Raw genomic sequence first — 19,278 nt, 5'->3', positions numbered from 1 at the left:
GAGATTTGCTTAAAATATGAATTGCTCCCTGTAGCTTAGAAAATTACAAATATCTCACTCTCATAATTTTTTATTTAACAGAATTAATTGAAAAAGTGAAAATTTTAACTGTTCACCTATACAATAATAAAATTATCTGAATTATTAATTGAAATAAAATTTTAACATTATTAAAAACTATTAATTAACTTAATGATTTATTAATAAAAAGCCTGATTTATTATGAAGTTAGAAATCTTAGGAGGCATAATGTAATTTCTAGAACTATAGGGGCTAATTTGTAATTTAAGTAAACCTCAAGGGTGTTTGTAATTTACCTTCAAATTTTTATCAAAATCTTTTAAAAAATTACTTTTTCATCCCAAATTTTACTTTTCATCAATTTTGGTGAAAAAAAAAATCTAACTCCAATCCTTCATCTTTTAACAATTTTATCAAAACTAAGGCCAAGTTTGGGAAGACTAAAAAAGTGCACTTTTTGTCTTTTTGGACTAAAAAATTGAGGTTGAAAATATGGATGTTTGGGTTAACTTTTTGACTTTTTATTGAAAAATGTGTAATAAAAAATTGTAAAAATTGATTTGTAGAGAAAAATTTGAATTGGGAGTTGTGCAGCCGTAATTGTTGACTTTTGGTGAATAGTGTTAACTTTTTAGCTTTTTGAGTAACTTTTTGGCTTTTTGGCTTATTTGGGACTTCCCAAACTTAGCCTAAGTGAAAAAGGGTTTGTTGAAAATTTGGTGAAAGATTTGGTCACCATTGATTTGATGAAAATTTTGCTTCTCCCTTTATTTGATGCAAGTTTGATAAAAGGATTGAATCTCATTTTCATCAAAAATTTTATCAAATTTAAATTTGATAAAAAATTTGGTGAAGGATTGAAGATTTTCTAAGAGCATCTCCAACGGTGTACCAAATGTTTCACCAAATCTGAGTTAAAAAGGGGTCATTTCCTTAATTTGATACTTCGCACTCCAACGGTTCAACATCAAATCCGTTTCATCAAATTTGCGCTGGGCAACCGGTTGACCGGCCGGTCAACCGGTAACGGCAAAATTTTTTTTTTTTTTTTTTTTTTTACCGGTTTGAACCTTTTTTTTTGAACTTTTTGAACTTTTGGTGGTCGACCGGGTGGTCAACCGGCCGGTCGACCGGGTGGTCGACCACCTAGGCAAATTTTTTTTTTTTTTTTTTTTTTGACTGGTTTCAACCTTTTTGTGAACGGTCTGAACTTTCTCCGGGGCGACCGGTTGGTTAACCGGTTGGTCAACCGGATGGTTGACCCGTTTGTCTCATCCCAACGGTCCGGAATAGTGATTTGGTGAAATGCTTCGCCTGCACTCAGTTTGGTACCATTTTTGCTGAATTCTGGATTTGATATTCATTTGATGCAACGGTTGGAGCATGGAAAAGTACATTTTTCATCAAAATTTAAATCTGATATCCATTTTGGTTCAGCGTTGGAGATGGTCTAAGGGGTTACTAGAAGTTTGTCCGATCATTAATTTAAAGATTTTTGAGAATTAATTTTCGAATGTTCAAATACGAAGCAATTTAGGCTCAATTGAACTTGGTAGGATATGTTGGATTACACAAGTTACTTTATTTAGTTTTGAATTTTCAAAAACAGTTACATTTTGTATATTTTACTTTTAGTGAATTTTTTAATATTTTAAGAAGATTTTTTTACTTTTCCGATGTATGTAAGAAATAAAATATTTGTAAAGAAATATTAAACAAATTAATAAATATAAAAATACACAAAAATATATTTACATATTAGTATTTTTTAAAATATTTTCTTACAAATATTTTATTTTTTAAGTTCATCTAAATTAAGTGACTTTAAAAAGATATATATATATATATATATATAATACTAAAAAAATAAAAATAAAAAATTCAAAACTCAAAACTCAAAACCACACAAAATATTATTATTATTATTATTATTATTATTATTATTATTACCATTGCCAAGAGAACTCAATTACAAGATTAGAGAATACAAAGTAGTGTTTAGTTCACTTAAATGGTATATAAAGAAATGTTCATCTCATCATAATAACAACTTGTTGGGTTTGAGTTTTTTAAATTCACTTTTCAGAAAATTGAAACTTTTTGTTTTTCGTATTTTTTTTTGTTTTCGTTGAATTTTTTTTTAATATTATAAGCAATTTTTCAATTTTTAGATACATCTAACATAAATATACTTAAAAAGTATAATATTTATAAAATAATATAAAAATACTTAAAATTACTTTAATGAATCATTTAAAAAGTAAACAAATTACTTAAAATTTAAAAAATACTCACTAAAAACAAAAAAATACGAAAAATAAAAAACTTAGTTTCCAAAAAATTGAATACAGAAATGATTTATTAAAAAATTATGAAAAAATGCATTGAAATAGAATTATCATTTACAGAGAATTATCATTCCATAAGCAAGATAACAAATGATTATTTCATTTCATTCTAATAAACCAAATAGAGTATATGGTCTCTTTTTGTATTTCATTTTTTTTTTTTTCAAAATTACATAAATTTGTTGGGTCTACTATTTTTGAAAATTATTTTTAATTATTTTTGGAAAAAAAAAACTCGAATTTTAGGGCACGTCGATAAAATTATTTTCACACAAGCGATTAAAAAAAAAAAAGAAGAAGAAGAAGAAGAAGTGCTTTCAAAATTTTACTAGTTTGTATTTAAAAAAAAAAAAAGAAAACAATAAAAGTGATATAAAAATGAAAGATGTTTTCAATTTTCTTTATTTTTTATTAATAAAAAAAAAAAAACATGAAGAAAAACACAACCAAACGTGCTCAGAGGAATCCTATGCTACATCTTTTACCATTGTCTTATGACAATGTTGTTTTTTTTGTTTTTTGTTTTTTTATTATCATTGTCAAGAGAACCTAATTCCAAGATTAGAGAAAAACGCAACCACATGTTTAGCCGTGTTTCTATTTTCTTTCAAAAACACAAATAAATTTGTTTGGCCAACTATTTTTGGAAATTATTTTCGCTTAATATTTCAATGCACAAAAAAAAAAGTTATTTTCTAAAATTTGTTCACAAAAAAAAAGAAAAAAGAAGAAGAAGTTATGTAAAAATGGAAATCATTTTCGATTAACATTTCAATGCACAACAAAAAGTTATTTTCTAAATAAAACCATTTTCGCACAAATATATATATATATATATATGTGTGTGTGTGTGTGGAAGTTATGTACAAATGAATGGTGCACTCAAATTTTTCAATTTTTTTATTATTTTTTTTATTTTTATCAAGAGTCAAAAAAACAAAAAATTGAAGAAAAGTAGAACACAGCCAAACATGCCCTTAAACATATGGACTCTTGTTGTGACTGGCTTAACATGCAAAAAGTAGTTGTACCTTTAGTGTATGATTGGGAAATTCATACACCTCCAAAAATGTTTCATATTTACATGCAGCCCAACTTTTAACCATAGCAGAAAAAAAAAATTGAGTTATTGAATATTATAGTCGTATTAGGTCACAATTAATACCACTTTATTTGTTAGTAGGCTAAAATAGTAAAAAAATTATTATAAATTGTCATCACTCTTTCTATTTTTTTTTGCACATCTTTTTATAAAAAATTAACTAAAATAGCAAACTCCCAAACGAGTAATAAGATAAAACCGAACATTATTTTAGGCGTAACTAAAGTCATTAAAACGGATCATAATTAACACAACTTTTAAATGTAATTAAATACTATAATAAAATGTAATAAACTTTAATTTGACAATTTGTTGACTTCACAACATACTACAATAACTCATAATTAATAATATTTAAACCATAACTTATATGTGATATACACAACATATTGTAGCATCACCCTAAATAAAAAATAGAAAAGCTAGAACTCCAAAAAAAAAAAAAAAATTAAAATTGTATTTAGAAAGTGATGAAAATCCATATTCAATTCTTATATAATAAAACTTACCTTTGAAATGAATCTCTCAACTATATAATTTTTTCCAAAATAATTTTTATAGTCGGATAGCCTTTGCATTTCCTTCTCATTGATTGATGTAATTATATGCAATTCATTAATAAATGTGCTTCTTTTCACTGATTTAAAAAATATATATATATTATTTGTGTTTAAAAAATTATAAAAGTAAATTACTTGATCTAAAAAAAATTTAGAAGGAGGGGAGGCTACCTCCACTCTAAGGTTAGGGAAAACGTTATGTAATATCGTCCACTAACAAAGGACTGCCGACAGCGAAACTCGAACTAACGCCAAATGAGCGAAGAGAATGAGCCTTACCAAATGAACCAACCCTTCTTGGTATAAAAGTAAATTACACCAGCCTCACCTAAGATAGAGAGAAAATCCAAGTAGTTTTAGCATAATTACATCTAAGGATAGATTTAGGGGTGCAGGCAGGCCAGTGGCACCCCCAAATTTTTAACAAAAGCTATATATATTATACTAATAATTAGTAAGATAATTTCAAACTTTAGTATTTGCACCCCAAAATTTCAGTAGTTCACACTCTCCAAATTATTTGCATTACAAAATTCTAAAATATTTTCTAAATTGAGTTTTATCAAATATTGATCTATTCTATTTGTTATCTATATTATTTGTTATATTTCTATACTGTTTAAAGCTATTTGTATTCTTTTATTTATTTCTATTTGTTAGTATTCTTATTTTCTGTTCATATATCATTTTTTTTTCCTTCTTTCATTAATCGCACTTTAATTTGTTTATGCATCTTATTTTGCATTTATTCTTATTTGTTCATTCTCGAAAAATAAGAATATTGTCTACTTCAACATGACATTCTTAAAATAAGTCAATAAAATTTAACACCGCTTATTGAAATGGATTAGCACTATACTCATAAAAACATACATTTTCAATTATAATTTTAAAAAAAAAAAAAAACTAAACTACGTAATAAGATGGAAGATGATTTTGTAACAAGTTACTTGATCATATTTATTAAGAAAGGTATTAATTAAGAATTTGATAGCGAGTTTATCATTAATGTTTTTATATATATTATAAAAAGTGACGATTATAACATTTTTAAATAGTTAACTTTATTAGATGGAGAAATAATAATAGTTGATATTTTGTTAAGTTAATGAAAACAAAAAATATGTCTAATTATATTTTTGTTCTCGATTATATTGACAAAAAAGTCCAATTAATAGTAATATTATTCATTTTTTTATATTGGTATAAATCAAAATTTAAAATTTTATAGTAATTTTTTTCGATAAAAAGTTACATGTGTCCCCAAATATCAAATCCTAAATCCATCCCTGATTACATCGACCCTATTTTAGTAAGGTTAAAATAACCGAAACTAATATAAATAGTGTAAAATCATAGTAAATAAGAAAAATATACATTTCAATGTAAAAAAAAATATGATATTATTATTTTTTCATTCATAGAACTAAAGAATTATTAATAAAAATGGAATAAAGTATTATGTGAATTAAAATTTTAAGAAATCTTAATGTAATTACGATAAAACTTATTGTATTTTTTTCAAACTTTAGGAAATATCAGTGTAATTTATTCAAATTATAATATATGATGGAAAAATAACAAATCAGTGCTGGATTAATTTTTCTTTAGATTAATGATAAAACTTATAAATTTTAATTATTAAAATTACAAATTTATATATATATATATATAATTATTTTTGAAAAGCATACCTGAGTTGTAATTTTCCAATATATGATCATGGTTATGTATGATCTCCAAATAAGGGGAAGGTGTCTATTTGATGTGAAAGAACTTTTAGGTGAGGGAGGGGGGGACATAAAGTGGTGGCAGTTAATGTGGAATAAAATTAGGTCAAAACCAGGGCGGTGTGACAAGAAATAAGTGGGAATTGGATTGTCACCAATCATTTAATTTGAAATTGGAGCTTGGATGTGGTTAGTTGGAGATGTTTACCGAAAAAACACATCATTTGAATTGGATTCACATGAGAGAGAGAGCATTTATCACTATGATAGGATTCTTGATTTTAAAGAATGTTGTTTTTTTTCGTGTAACGTTGTAGTTTTTTCATTTTTGGAAGTGTAAGTTATACTTTATCTTTTAAATTATTACTTAATATTATATTATTATTTTTAATTAAAAATATACATATTTTACCAGATTGAACTATGAATTTGTGTTAATATAAATTTCATTTGTATCAATACGTACCGGGGAGTGTCCTGTTTTTGTTTCTTGGAACCTATTGTAATAGAGTAAAAAAAAATAAGCAATACAATAGTTTGGGTTGACTGTGGAACCCTGACCTCCAATTAAACACAAGTGTTCAACAATAAATGACAACTCACTAATTTATTCATGACTAGCTACTCTTATATTGGCAGCCTCAACGTTCACAACCATGACATTAGAAAAAGAAGTTAGACCCACTACTTTCTTTGAAACCAGGTCAAACCAACTACTAACAATTATCACTAAAAACTAGGATTACTGACTGCAAGGATAACAACCTAAACTAAAATATTATTTTGAAAAACAATAAAATAATAGTCAAGTAACAATTCCTCCCCCCTAAAAGGTAGCCTTGTCCTCAAGGCAATATTCAGGAAATTGCTGCTTCATGGTTACCAGATTTTCCCAAGTAGCTTCAGTGGGTGATAATCCTTGCCAATAAATGAGAACCTCGTCCTTCCTGTTACGCACTCGACGATCCAGAACTGCTTGCGGCTTAGGAACAAGAATTTCATCTTCAGTGCGTACAATTGGGAGCATGCTTTGTACATGAAGGTTTTCACCAATCTTTTTCTTCAACAGTGAGACATGAAAAACGGGATGGATACGTGAATCCTTGGGCAGGTCCAATTTATATGTCACTGCCCCGATCTTCTTAGCAATCTGGAATGGCCCATAATACTTAGGAAAGAGTTTGAGATTTTTCCTCATTGCTATGGATGCTTGCCGATATGGTTGGAGCTTATGATAAGCCCACTCTCCCTCTTCAAATTCTCTTTCTCTATGATGACGGTCATACACTTTCTTCATGCGTGACTGCGCTTCCTTCAGTGTTGCCTGCAAATCTTTAATAATCTGATCGCGATCCATTAACTGTTTCTCCACGGCGTCAACCTTCGTCATGCCGGGAATGTAGGAAAATAAAGTTGGTGGTGGCCGACCATACACAACTTCAAAAGGGGTTGTTTAATAGCTGAATGCCAACTGGTATTATAGCAATACTCAGCCCATGCTAACCACTTACTCCACTCCTTTGGTCGTGAACTCGAGAAACATCTGTAGACGTCCCCGAACGTCCCGGGAGGGAAATCCTGTTTTGTTCATTTGGAGCTCACTACAGTTCAGGACTCAAAGTCACGGTCTTGTATCTAATCCCGCAGAGTGCAATACAAGACCGATGAATCATCAAAGAGTCCAAATCCGGCAAATCGTTTTTTAAAACAGAGTTTTTGAAAGAAGTGCCAAACATGGACTGCTTTGCCAGATACAGAGTCACCACCTAAATATTTATTTTGGGAGAATTTAGGAAACCCTGACTCGTTGCCTAAGGCCATGTGTTCATTATCACCAAAGTTGCCTTGGCTCGGGAACTTGGGTACGATTGGGGAAGGTCACTTCGTGAGCACCTCCGCTTGCCTGATCAAAGATCGGCCTCTACTAACCATGATATCTAGTTTTGAAAACCTTATGCGTTCTTATTCTGGTTATTAACCTAGATTTACTATGTGATGTGCACAACATACAAATATAGACCGGATCGCCTGAATTGGAACAGAACGTCTCATGTTTGTTTATTTGAAAATGGTTTGATGATGCTACTCGTAAGTAGGCTAAGACGTGGATTTGCCACCCTCGGGTGGGCTTAGAAAACAAGATGATTTGCCACTCTCAAGTGGGCTTAAAACTCACAATCGATGAATTGTTCCAATCCAAATAACCCAACCTTCACCCGCAGGCATTCAGGCAGGTATATCACATAAGCAAATAGCCTCATGGTAAGCATGCTATCATGGTAGTCACTCACACGCATGCAAGGATGCTAAAGCATACAACTTACTGAGTATTCCAAGCCAAAACAGAAGCTGATTAGAAATCATGCATGATCCTAAATATACAGAAATGCTTAATGCAACACATGCAAAATGCAACTATAGTAGGCTCGGCTATTCTAAGGATGGCATGTGAAATGCTGCAACTAACAAGTATTCAACTTGGAATTGAAATACAATGCAGTTAGTATGATGCGCCGAGCCCGGTGCATGCAATACAAATGAATGATGCAAACATGCAAGTATAAGTATGCTAATTGAAACATGTCCTAATCTAACCATCATAAGCGGGTAAATAAAAGGGAAAAAGACGTGGGGTTGGAAGACATACATCACACGCACGCACACTTATTACAATTGTGCCCTCGCTCGGAGGGTCCGAATAAATAATACAAGCCGCCTAATTAACTAACTCACAAGCTAATTAATTATTACAAAACCGAATTAATAACTTGCTACAACTAATTATTACACAACTACTAACTAACAAGTAAGCAGTAAATGAATGCTATTCCAGCTCTGTTTGAAGAAGAGGAGGGTATGCATGCTCGCTTCGGTTCCTTGCCTCGAAACGCCTTCTGGTTGCTCTTTAGAGGCTCTGTTTGCAGAGTGTCTTCCAGTGTTTGTTGCTGCAACTTACCAAAACACTACTGGGGAATTCACCAGTGGCCTGCCAGCCATGAAAGGAGAGATGCCGGCCAACAACAGGGCACTGCCGGCCAAGGGTGTGACACTGCCGGCCATCAGTGGTGCACTGCCGACCACTGGTGTGCTGTGACACCAAACTGCAACAAAGCACAAAATAGAGGAATGGGAGGGTCTCCCAAGGGTATATACGCACTATGCCACCCCAAATCACCTCAAAACATCAAGTGAGAGGCCTAGTCGGATCCACGACCATCAATCATGCATTCCGATGCATGATGGCCAAAGATCCAACTTGTGCAAATCAATATGGAAATGAATGCACAAATAAAGCAAGTAAAGTCTAAAACTCTATCATGAATCATCAAGAGCTTCGGCGACCAAGAATTGAGACACGTTCCATCACTCGGAGTATGAAACGCCCCTCGTTCCTTGTGTTCGGATTAACACTTAATCCAAACAATGCAACGCGTAAGGATGGCAAACATGCAATGTGAATAACCTAACAAGGCTAATGACATGCAACAAGCACATAGGCATGATGTGAGGTGACAACCTTGAACAACATGGCAAAATGCAACATGGATATGCAAACATGCAAGGCACGCAAAGGTGGACAAGTATGCAACAACAAACAAGATGAAACAAGCATGCGACAACATGGTAAGATGGGCTTACACCAAAGATGGACAGCTCTCAAATAGGTCCAAATCAGTAGCCATAAGTGATGAATTGATGGCATGAAAAGCATGAAATGGCAAGGCAAACATGTGTGCCAAGTGGCTCAAGTATTAAGGCACAAAGAGGACAACTCTTAAGCACACTTAAGGAGCAACAAACACAGATGTATGACAATGAGGTAAGCTCTGAAATTTCATGTAAAGTGATGCCAAATCAAATCAACCATGCAAGCATAGCATGTCATGATGCTCAAAGCTCAAGGTAAACAAAGGGACTTAAGCCACGGTCATACAAGGCAAGCCCCAAGGGGCCGAGGGGACCTAAAACAGTCCTAGGGTAGGTCCAAACAAGACCAAAACTAAGCTCAAAGCTAGCCAACAAAGGCTAGAACACAAAGCCAAAAACGTGGAGCATGCAAGGCTTTAAAGAGGCAATGCACTACACCTATTGAAACCAAACATGGCATGACTTGGGCGACATAAAACAGAGTTACATCATGGTATAATAGGACCCAAAATGCGCTGAAATGATGAGCTAAAGGCTTAGGCTTAATGGCATGCACAAAAGCTCATTCTTGAGGCATAAAACACAAGCTCTATAAAGCATTCAAGGCATGTCAAATACAAGTGTATGACAACATTTCATTGATTGAAATAGCATATAGAATGAGGGCAAAGCATGCAAATATCACATGTATGGCATGGCAGGGGCCTCAAAACCCAAGACTAGCCTAAGCATTTACACTATAGCTATACAAAGCAAGAGTGATATGGCCATAGAAGTCCAAAACAGTCCTAGAACACTTCAAAATAAAGCCAAAATATGCTAGTATGATGAGTCAAAACATCATGCACAAATGGCTAGTAAACAAGATTTGTTCTACACCTATATGGAGCATGCAAAGGATGATCGAACCAACTATGGATAGGGTCATAACATGCCAAATGATGACCAAATATATGCTGAAATGTAAACCAAACAAGCTGAAATGACATGGCATGGCATGGATCATATGAAGCTAGTTTAGGAGATTTACACTACAAGTGCATCATGCAAGCATGGAGTAACAAAACCAACCCAAAACAGGTTCATGGCATGGTAAAACATCACCAAAAACCCACTGAAATGGACTCAACACAAGCTAAGCACACATGCTACTTTGATGAGCCATGGATGGAGTTGCACTACACATACTATATGCATGCAAAATATGACCAAACCAGCCATGGACAGGGCCAAGGTAGGTCCTAAAAGTCACAAAAATAGGCCTGAACCAAGCCTCAAAAATACATAGAAGGATGGTCCTTTGGAAGGCCAAAAATGCAAGCAAAGAGGAACGAAAAGAGAGGGGGCCACCCCCTCTGATTAAGGACCTCAAAACCCCACCTTTACCACTGAAAATCCGCTGGATTTCAGTGGTAGGAAGGCCAAACCAAGGCTAGCTCGGAAGTTCCAAGATATGGCTTAAAACAAAGCCAAACAAAGCATGCAAGAGGGATACACACCCCTAACAGAAAAATGACCTTAAACAAACTTAAAATGGACTTAAATACAAGACTTTTTTTAGTTATAAGAAAAGTCTAAATCAATATGCAAAGAGGGCTAAAGCAAGGTGCAAGAAAGTGCAAAAATGGGAAAAATACTTACCCTTGAAGACCCTCTTCGAAACTAGCAACTTCAGGGGGGTAGAAACTCACTTTCAGACCTCAAGAAGACCTCCCAAGAAGCTTTGTCCAATGGTGGTGGTGTATATCTAGGTGTTGTAGTGTAAAAGTGCAAGGAAATCCAACTCCAAAGCACAAGTCACAAACAATATAGAGAGAAAGAGAGGTTTTTTCTTCCAAAGTTGCAAAACCTCTCCTGGGGAGAGAGGGCCTCTCCTTATGTAGAGGAAAATCAATTCAAAGCTTCTTGAACAAGCTGGGCAAAAGCTTCATCCCTCTATACGCGTGTATGGAGGGGAAATTAAAGGATTCCAGCTGGCTCAAAAGATTTGCCGTGAAACCTGCTGAGAGAGGGGTGCTGCTGGCCATCAGTGATGGCAGGCAGTGGTTCATTGATGGCCAGCAGGGGTCACTTTTGGCCGTCATTGGCCAATCATGGCCGGCACACTCCCATAGAGATCGGCAACAAAAATCAGTCCTAGTCCCCGTTTTGAAGAAAGTCTAAATCCTTCATCTGGATGCCTTTTCAGGTCATTCTTGAGCCTAAACTTTAGCCCCAGAAGTCTTCTTTCCAAATTTGTAAGCCTCACCTCAAAATTCCATGTGTGCTAAGAGATATCCATCTTTTAGTGAAGACTGCTCAGTTTCGGTCCAACCGGATTGATGCCTAACTTCCAACAACCATATCTCTCCCATCCGGACTCGGCTCGAGGAGATTCTTGAATGAAAATTGAAGCCCCGGAAGTAAGATTTCCAACGGTGGTGGCTTCATAGCTGAAATCCAAGTATTCAAAAGGATAGGCCTGATTTGGCAAGGACTTCTTGCCTCTCTCTTAACGGTTCATGCCCAACTCCTTCCCCAACTGGGTTTCTTCTCTCCTCTCTTCTTTTCTTCAACTCTAAACCCCTAAACAAGGTGTTTTGAAAGATTTTTCAAAAGAGTTCATCTCTCCTTCATTCATTTCCACTTTGTCCTTGCTCGGTTTACCGAAAAGCGCAACATTTAACAAAATGCGAGCGTCGGAACATCATAGGAACCTATTTTCAAAAATGTTTTGAAAGAGAGGGTTTTGAAGTCTAAAATGATTCAAAAATAGTTTTGGTCCAAAATAGGGTGTGAGGTTAGGATTTGACTCTCTCCTTGCTGAAGAAATTGAACCTTTGCCCTGGACACCTTTCACCACCAAGTAAACCGTCAGTAGCAGCGTCCAAGTCTTAAGGGCGATCAAAAATGGGGTGTCTACAACATCGCAAGTACATCTCCATTGTACGATTTACAACTTCACTTTGACCATCCATTTGGGGATGATACACCAAACTATAGTTGAAGTCAGTGCCATTCAACTTGAATAATTCTGACCAGAATAAACTTGTGAATGTCGGATCTCGATCACAAACAATGGTTCTTGGCATTCCATGCAATTTGAAGATATTATCAAAAAAAATTCGTGCAACTCCAGTAGCCGTATATGGATGTGACAAGGAGAGGAAATGAGCATATTTGGACAACCTATCAACAACTACCAGAACAGTAGTTTTCCTATTAGACATCGGCAATCCATCAACGAAATCTATAGAAATATCCTCCCATACTTGTGTTGGAATAGGAAGCGGCTGGAGTAATCCCGCAGGGGCAAGTTGTTCGGCCTTGCGTCGCTGGCATGTGTCACAAGCTAAAATGAACTCCCGAATGTTTCTCCTTATTCCAGTCCAATAAAAATTTGCTCTAATCTGCTACACTGTTTTGTGGTACCCCTCATGGGTACCACAAAAAATATGACTCCATCTTTAAACTCCCATGGTCCCACCGCTTCACCATCCATGATATGTTGAACCAGCATTTGCAAATTTGAATTGGACTTGACTTCTTCCTTTATGGCCTCCATCCAATCAGGAATAAGTTGAGTAATAGCTACAAATTCTCCACTGTTTCTTTCCGTAACCTTTTCTATATCTTCTCTTCTTGAAAGAGCATCAGCCACAATATTCTCCTTTCCTTTTTTATATTCGATAACAAAATCAAAGCCCATCAATTTATATAACCATCTCTGTTGAGCTGTAGTGGTAATTTTCTGCTCCCACAAATGCTTTAAGCTTCTTTGATCGATTCTTACGATGAACTATTTTCCCAGCAAATAGGCTCTCCATTTCTAGACAGCCAATACTAATGCTAGAATCTCCTTCTCGTAAGTTGACAACAACAAGTTTCTTCCCTGTAGTGCATGACTGTAAAATGCTATTGGTCGCTCTTGCATTAAGACACCCCCCCACACCTGATCCACTAGCATTACATTCCACAATGAATTTTTTTGAGAAATCAGGTAGAGCTAACACTAGAGCTTTAGTCATGGCTTCTTTCAAATTCTGAAATCCTAATTCAGCCGCTGATGTCCAAGCGAAGGAGTCTTTCTTCAACATTTTGGTAAGGGGTGCAGCTATTTTACCGAAATTATGGATAAATTTTCGGTAATAGCCAATCAATCCAAGGAATCCCCTTAGTGCCTTAAGCGTGCTAGGCTTAGGCCAACTCATCACCACAGCAATTTTGTCCAGATCCACAGCGACACCTGTATCAGAGATGACATGGTCTAGGTATTTGTAATAACCCCGACCCCCGATTAATGCTAAACCATGATTATTTATGCCTAACAGTAATTTATAAGGAATCCAAAATTAAATTGCATATGTATTGCATTATCTTTGTGTTTTTATCTGTTTGCCATAAAATGATCTGTTCATGTTTTATGTTTTAAACTGCAAATTGAAGGCCTTATCGGCGGCCGACTCTGAAACTAATTAGTGTTTTGTGTTAATTAGAATTAATGTGATTTTATGGTAAATTTAGTTGAAATTTGATTTGGTGTGATTCAATTGGATTAAATAGGCTAAATTACATTAGTTCAAGTTAATTACCATTTTTTCACTTAGTCGACAATCCTAGGCCATTACTCTCCATGTTATGTGTTGATATCATTTTCATTCATCTTCCTAAGCCCAAAATCGACTAGAGAGAGGGAGAATTAGGAGAAAATAGAATTCATCAAGGATTGGCTTGGAGCTTAGGAGAATTGAAGAGTAGTTTGCATATTTGAGCTTCTAGGCTTGGAATTCAATGTTTAAGGTAGGAGATTTCCCTTTCAATTGTGAATTGAAGATTAATTCTTGCATGGTTCAGGGAAGATTAGAGTTTAAAGTCTAGAATTGGTTTAAGAGTTGGATTTGAGAGTGAATTCATGCATGCATGCACATATTCTTGGATTTTGGAGTTGTTCTTCATAAATTTTCACATGCATGTCCACATTTTTATTATAGTCCATGAATTCATCCTATTCTTGAGCTTAATCTTGCTTTGGATCATGTTTTGGAGCATTAGAAGTCATGAGGATTCATGCATGTTGCATTTAAGTTATGTTCTTGAAATTTTATTTGAAATTGTGTTTAATTGACTCACCTTTGGGCTTTGATTTTACAAATTGATCTTTGAAACATCTTATACTATGAGCTTACAAGTGTATTCCAGAAAATGGGCCCAAGAGGTCGAGTTTTGAGGTGTTGAATGCTTGGTTTGAGCTGGGGAGGCAAATCTAGAAATTCCAGAATTTAGCTTCCTCGCTCGAGCGAAGGATTCCACGCTCGAGCGATCATCGTTTGTTCAGAGCTCTGCTCGAGCGAAGGAATGGTGGCTCGAGTGTAAATTGCAAGCTCTCAGGTTTTTGGTGCACGCAGACGCACGCTCGAGCGACGAGACCTATGCTCGAGCGAAGAGCTGTGTCTCACGCTCGAGCGAGCATCGAGCGGGTATCAAGCGTAAAATTTTAACAACCAGTACTTTTGCATTTTTACAGACCGCTTTACAGACCGCTCGAGCAAAGGAGTCTACGCTCGAGCGACCCCTCTGTTTTGACAACCTCGCTCGAGCAAAGGAATCTACGCTCGAGCGAGACCCCTGTTTTCAGCAAGTTTTGAAAAATGTTTTCCAAGGCATCTTTGCATCCTCATTCCATCATAGGCATTCCTAGGCCATGTTTAAGACTCTATAGTGAGGATTTAAGGTTAGAAACACACTAAGAACCATCGACATAAGTTTTGCGCAATTAGAATGTGTGTTTCAAGTGCGTCTGTTATGTGTTATATAGGTCACGTGCTGCGTGTTGTGTGATCAATCTGCTTTGTCTATCTGTTTCAAGGCCAACTGTGAGTAATAATTTAGTAAAGTTATGTTCAAACTATATCTACTTTCTGTGTGATAAGACAAGATCTGTTTTCCGAAATGATATGTTCTGTACAATGAATGATTGTTCAATTTTTGATATGTATTCGTGACATCCTTAGCATCATGTGATATCTGTTAGCTGTTACCCGGTATCGGAGGTTCCTTTATGGAACTTGTTTCTGTCTGCACTCTATTACCCGTACCGGAGGCCCTGTCACGGGGGCTCAGCTTCTGTTCTGTTCTGTTGCCCGGATCCAGAGGTTCCTTTATGGAACTGGTTATTCGTAACCTCACGTGTATACGTTCTGTTCTGTTAATGCTAATGGATGTATCACGTAAACTTAATCATGACTTATGATTTCTGTCTGTATATGATCTGGATAAACTATGATTTTGATATGAACTGAATTATGATTTCTTAATCTGTACGAACTCATTCCTTGAAACCCTTTACTCTATTATTATTCACCGGGCTTCGCTCACAGTTTATATTATGTATGTAGGTGAGCCAGCATGTGACTAGGGCCAGAGTTAACGGCCTTCTGTTCTATTTTTGTCAGCCAACTGTTGTGGCTCCCGAGGAGGTTCCGAACGAAGCCTAATGCCATGGCTGTTTTTGTAATCATGCTAGTCTTTGTGTATGCACTGTAAAGTCAGGTCTTGGGAAGCACATTCTGTTAATACCTTGTGAATATTGTGTATTTGGACTGGCATGTTTATGTATATATAAATAAGGTTTGAAATGTTCTGTCCCATGTACGTTATCACAGCTCATTGGACCTTGTTTATTTTTTATTATTGCTTCCGCAGCCCCTTATTATTTGCTAATCTGTTTAGAGGCCTTTGGTAATCCACGGATTACTGGCCGGTTACGGTGTTAAACCTACAGGGGCGGGTTTGGGTCGTGACAGAGTGGTATCAGAGCACGTGTTCTACCGCACACACAGGTCTGTATGAGCTAAGGATGTCCTAGCAAGAGTTAGGGGCATTCCATCTGCATGTGTGAGTATGTAGTAATGCAATTGAATATGAAAACTGAATGTACATTTGAATCAAATGAATTGAAAGGAACGAATAAGATTATGCCTGTGTTTATTATCATTTGATGTCTGTATAGTAAGATGGAGAATGCAAGGGGAAGTGGTGAAAGTGAGTCTTCAGAGGCTTGCATGGGCCGAATGGAACAGATGTTAGCAGCATTGACTGAAACCTTGACACAACAACAGAGACAACAACCTTTGCCCGCTCCGCCTCCACCGGCACAAGCCGAGGCAAATAATAATGACAACATCAATCTGACACAGAAATTCATGAAAATGAAACCGCCAATGTTCTATGGTGGAATTGAACCTCTGAAAGCTAAGACGTGGTTGCTTGAGATGGAAAAATTGTATGAAGTATTTCCTTGTTCTGAAACTCAGAAAGTCCTCCTAGCCACCTACACTCTGAAAGATGAAGCCCGCAGGTGGTGGTTACTGATCCGAAGTGGCAATGGAAATATGACATGGGCACAGTTTAATGCTATCTTCTACGACAAGTATTTTCCCCAATGTTTCAGGGATCGGAAAGTGTCTGAATTTCAAGAACTCAAACAAGGAAGAATGTCTGTAGCGGAATATGAAGCTAAATTCACCGAACTGGCACAGTTTGCTCCACATATGGTGGACACGGATTACAAGAAAGTACGGAAGTTTGAAGGTGGACTGGATTTAGAGGTGTTTGATTGGTTAGGCGTCCTGAAATTGCCTACTTATGTGGAAGTTCTAGACAGAGCCTTAATGGAAGAGGCCACCCTAGCCGCCATAAAACAAGGTAAAGCCCCAGCAACTACAACAACTGAGTGGAAAGGAAAAAGATCCAGGTATGGTTTTAAAAAAAGTCGGTCCTTTGTTAGTAAGAAGCAAAACACAGGGACTTTGAACAGCTCGAGTCAGAGTAGTGGGTCTATTCCGGTCTGTTCTAATTATGGTAAGAGGCATATGGGTGTGTGCTACCGGGTGTTCGGTGTGGCCAGCCAGGTCATGTAGTGAAAGATTGCCCGCTCAGGTTTGAGACTACTACGTGGCCAAAACCAATGCCAAAGCCAATACTGGGAAAGAACCTCTAAGACAAGGTCGAGTGTTTGCCTTAGTGCCCAGTGACATACCGAACACCTATACTGTGGTGTCAGGTATACTCCCTATATGTTCTCAAAATGCATGTGTATTAATAGATTCTGGTTCTACACATTCCTTTGTATCGCATGCTTTTTCTCGAAAATTGACTAGACTATTAGAACTTATGACCTATTTGTTATCTGTGTCTATGCCGTCTGGGGATTCTATGACGTATGCTCATGTTTATCCTGCATGTGATGTTATGATTGGCAATATGATGTTATATGTGGACTTATTACCCTTGGACATTAATCATTTTGATTGTATTTTGGGGATGGACTGGTTGACTAAATACTGTGCTACCACTGACTGTGCAAATAAAACTGTTGTGTTTAGACCACCGGGTATGCCTGAATTTACTTTTATTAGGAATTGGGTAGTTCCTCCCCCATATTTGATTTCGGCTATGAAAGTTGTAAAACTCCTTAGGAAGGGATGTAGGGGTTATCTGTGTTGTCTACTAACTGCACCATTTGACAGTACTACTGTAGAAACAATCCCTGTTGCCTGTGAATTTCCCAATGTGTTTCCGACTGACTTACCTGGGGACTTAGTTGATAGAGAAATTGAATTCACTGTTGAGGTGTTTTCGAGGACACAACCTATTTCCAAGACTCCCTATAAAATGTCTACCTCTGAATTGAAAGAATTAAAAACCCAACTTCAGGAACTGTTAGATAAGAAATTTATCCGTTCGAGTACTTCACCTTGGGGTGCTCCAGTTTTGTTTGTCAAAAAGAAGGATGGATCTTTAAGATTGTGTATAGACTACCGAGAACTGAACAAAGTGACTATCAAGAATAAATTCCCTCTGCCCCGAATAGATGACTTGTTTGATCAACTTCAGGATGCCCAAGTGTTCTCCAAAATTGACCTCAGGTCCGGGTATCATCAATTAAAGGTTAGAGCTGAGGACATAGAGAAAACTACATTCCGAACTAGATATGGACATTATGAATTTTTAGTAATGCCGTTTGGGATGACCAATGCACCTGCAACTTTCATGGATCTTATGAATAGGGTGTTTAAATCATATCTGGATGACTTCATTGTTGTATTTATTGATGACATTTTGATTTATTCTAAAGACAGGGAAGAACATAAGAACCATCTGAGAACTACCTTGTAGATTTTGAGAGAAAAGAAATTGTATACTAAATTGCCCAAGTGTGAATTCTGGCTTGACAGTGTGGCATTTTTGGGACATGTAATCAACAAGGATGGAATTTCTGTTGACCCTCAGAAAACTGAAGCTGTCGTGGATTGGCCTAGACCAACAAATGTCACAGAAGTCCAAAGTTTTCTGGGACTTGCAGGTTACTACCGGAGGTTTGTGAAAGACTTTTCCAAACTTGCCATGCCATTGACTCAGTTAACTCAGAAAAATGTGCCATTTGACTGGAATGATCAAAGAGAGGCAGCTTTCCAAGAGTTGAAAACTAGGTTACTAACTGCACCAATCTTAACCTTGCCTAATGGTACTGATGGATTTCAAGTGTACAGTGATGCTTCCTATAAAGGCTTGGGGTGTGTACTAATGTAAAACAGAAGGGTGTTTGCCTATGCTTCTAGACAACTTTGACCTCATGAAAAGAATTACCCAACATATGATCTTGAATTAGCGGCTGTGGTGTTTGCTTTGAAAATATTGCGTTATTATTTGTAAGGGGTAACTTGCGAGGTGTATACAAACCATAAAAGTTGGAAATATTTCTTCACCCAAAAGGAATTAAACATGAGACAGAGACGATGGTTAGAACTAATCAAGGATTATGATTTGCAAATCTTGTATCATCCAGGAAAGGCTAATACCGTAGCAGATGCCTTGAGCCGAAAATCCAG

The 19,278-nt window shown here is 36.0% G+C and overlaps 2 protein-coding genes across 2 annotated transcripts; one reads left to right on the top strand and one right to left on the bottom strand.

Moving 5' to 3' along the window:
* Nucleotides 1-6,587: 6,587 nt before the first annotated feature.
* LOC145821609 (uncharacterized) lies at nucleotides 6,588-7,151 on the bottom strand. The gene has a single exon (XM_082918144.1). It carries the CDS (start codon nucleotides 7,149-7,151, stop codon nucleotides 6,588-6,590), a length of 564 nt encoding a protein of 187 aa, XP_082774270.1.
* Nucleotides 7,152-16,608: 9,457 nt separating this feature from the next.
* LOC145821608 (uncharacterized) lies at nucleotides 16,609-18,551 on the top strand. Its single transcript, XM_082918143.1, has 3 exons — nucleotides 16,609-17,141; nucleotides 17,917-18,019; nucleotides 18,525-18,551. Exons 1-3 carry the CDS (start codon nucleotides 16,609-16,611, stop codon nucleotides 18,549-18,551), a joined length of 663 nt encoding a protein of 220 aa, XP_082774269.1.
* Nucleotides 18,552-19,278: the final 727 nt, after the last annotated feature.

The sequence above is a fragment of the Camellia sinensis genome, chromosome 3 (assembly GCF_055761805.1).
Source record: "Camellia sinensis isolate YWXY chromosome 3, ASM5576180v1, whole genome shotgun sequence".
Taxonomy (NCBI): domain Eukaryota; kingdom Viridiplantae; phylum Streptophyta; class Magnoliopsida; order Ericales; family Theaceae; genus Camellia; species Camellia sinensis.
Note: the sequence above shows the minus strand (reverse complement) of the source record. Positions and strands in the feature narration are given on the sequence as shown.

Coding starts and splice junctions, on each gene's coding strand:
- LOC145821609 (XM_082918144.1), bottom strand. CDS start 7,151: ATGACGAAGGTTGACGCCGTGGAGAAACAGTTAATGGATCGCGATCAG.
- LOC145821608 (XM_082918143.1), top strand. CDS start 16,609: ATGTTCTATGGTGGAATTGAACCTCTGAAAGCTAAGACGTGGTTGCTT. Junction 17,142..17,916: donor TGGAAAGGAAAAAGATCCAG/GTATGGTTTTAA, acceptor ACCATTTGACAG/TACTACTGTAGAAACAATCC. Junction 18,020..18,524: donor AAATTGAATTCACTGTTGAG/GTGTTTTCGAGG, acceptor TTTATTCTAAAG/ACAGGGAAGAACATAAGAAC.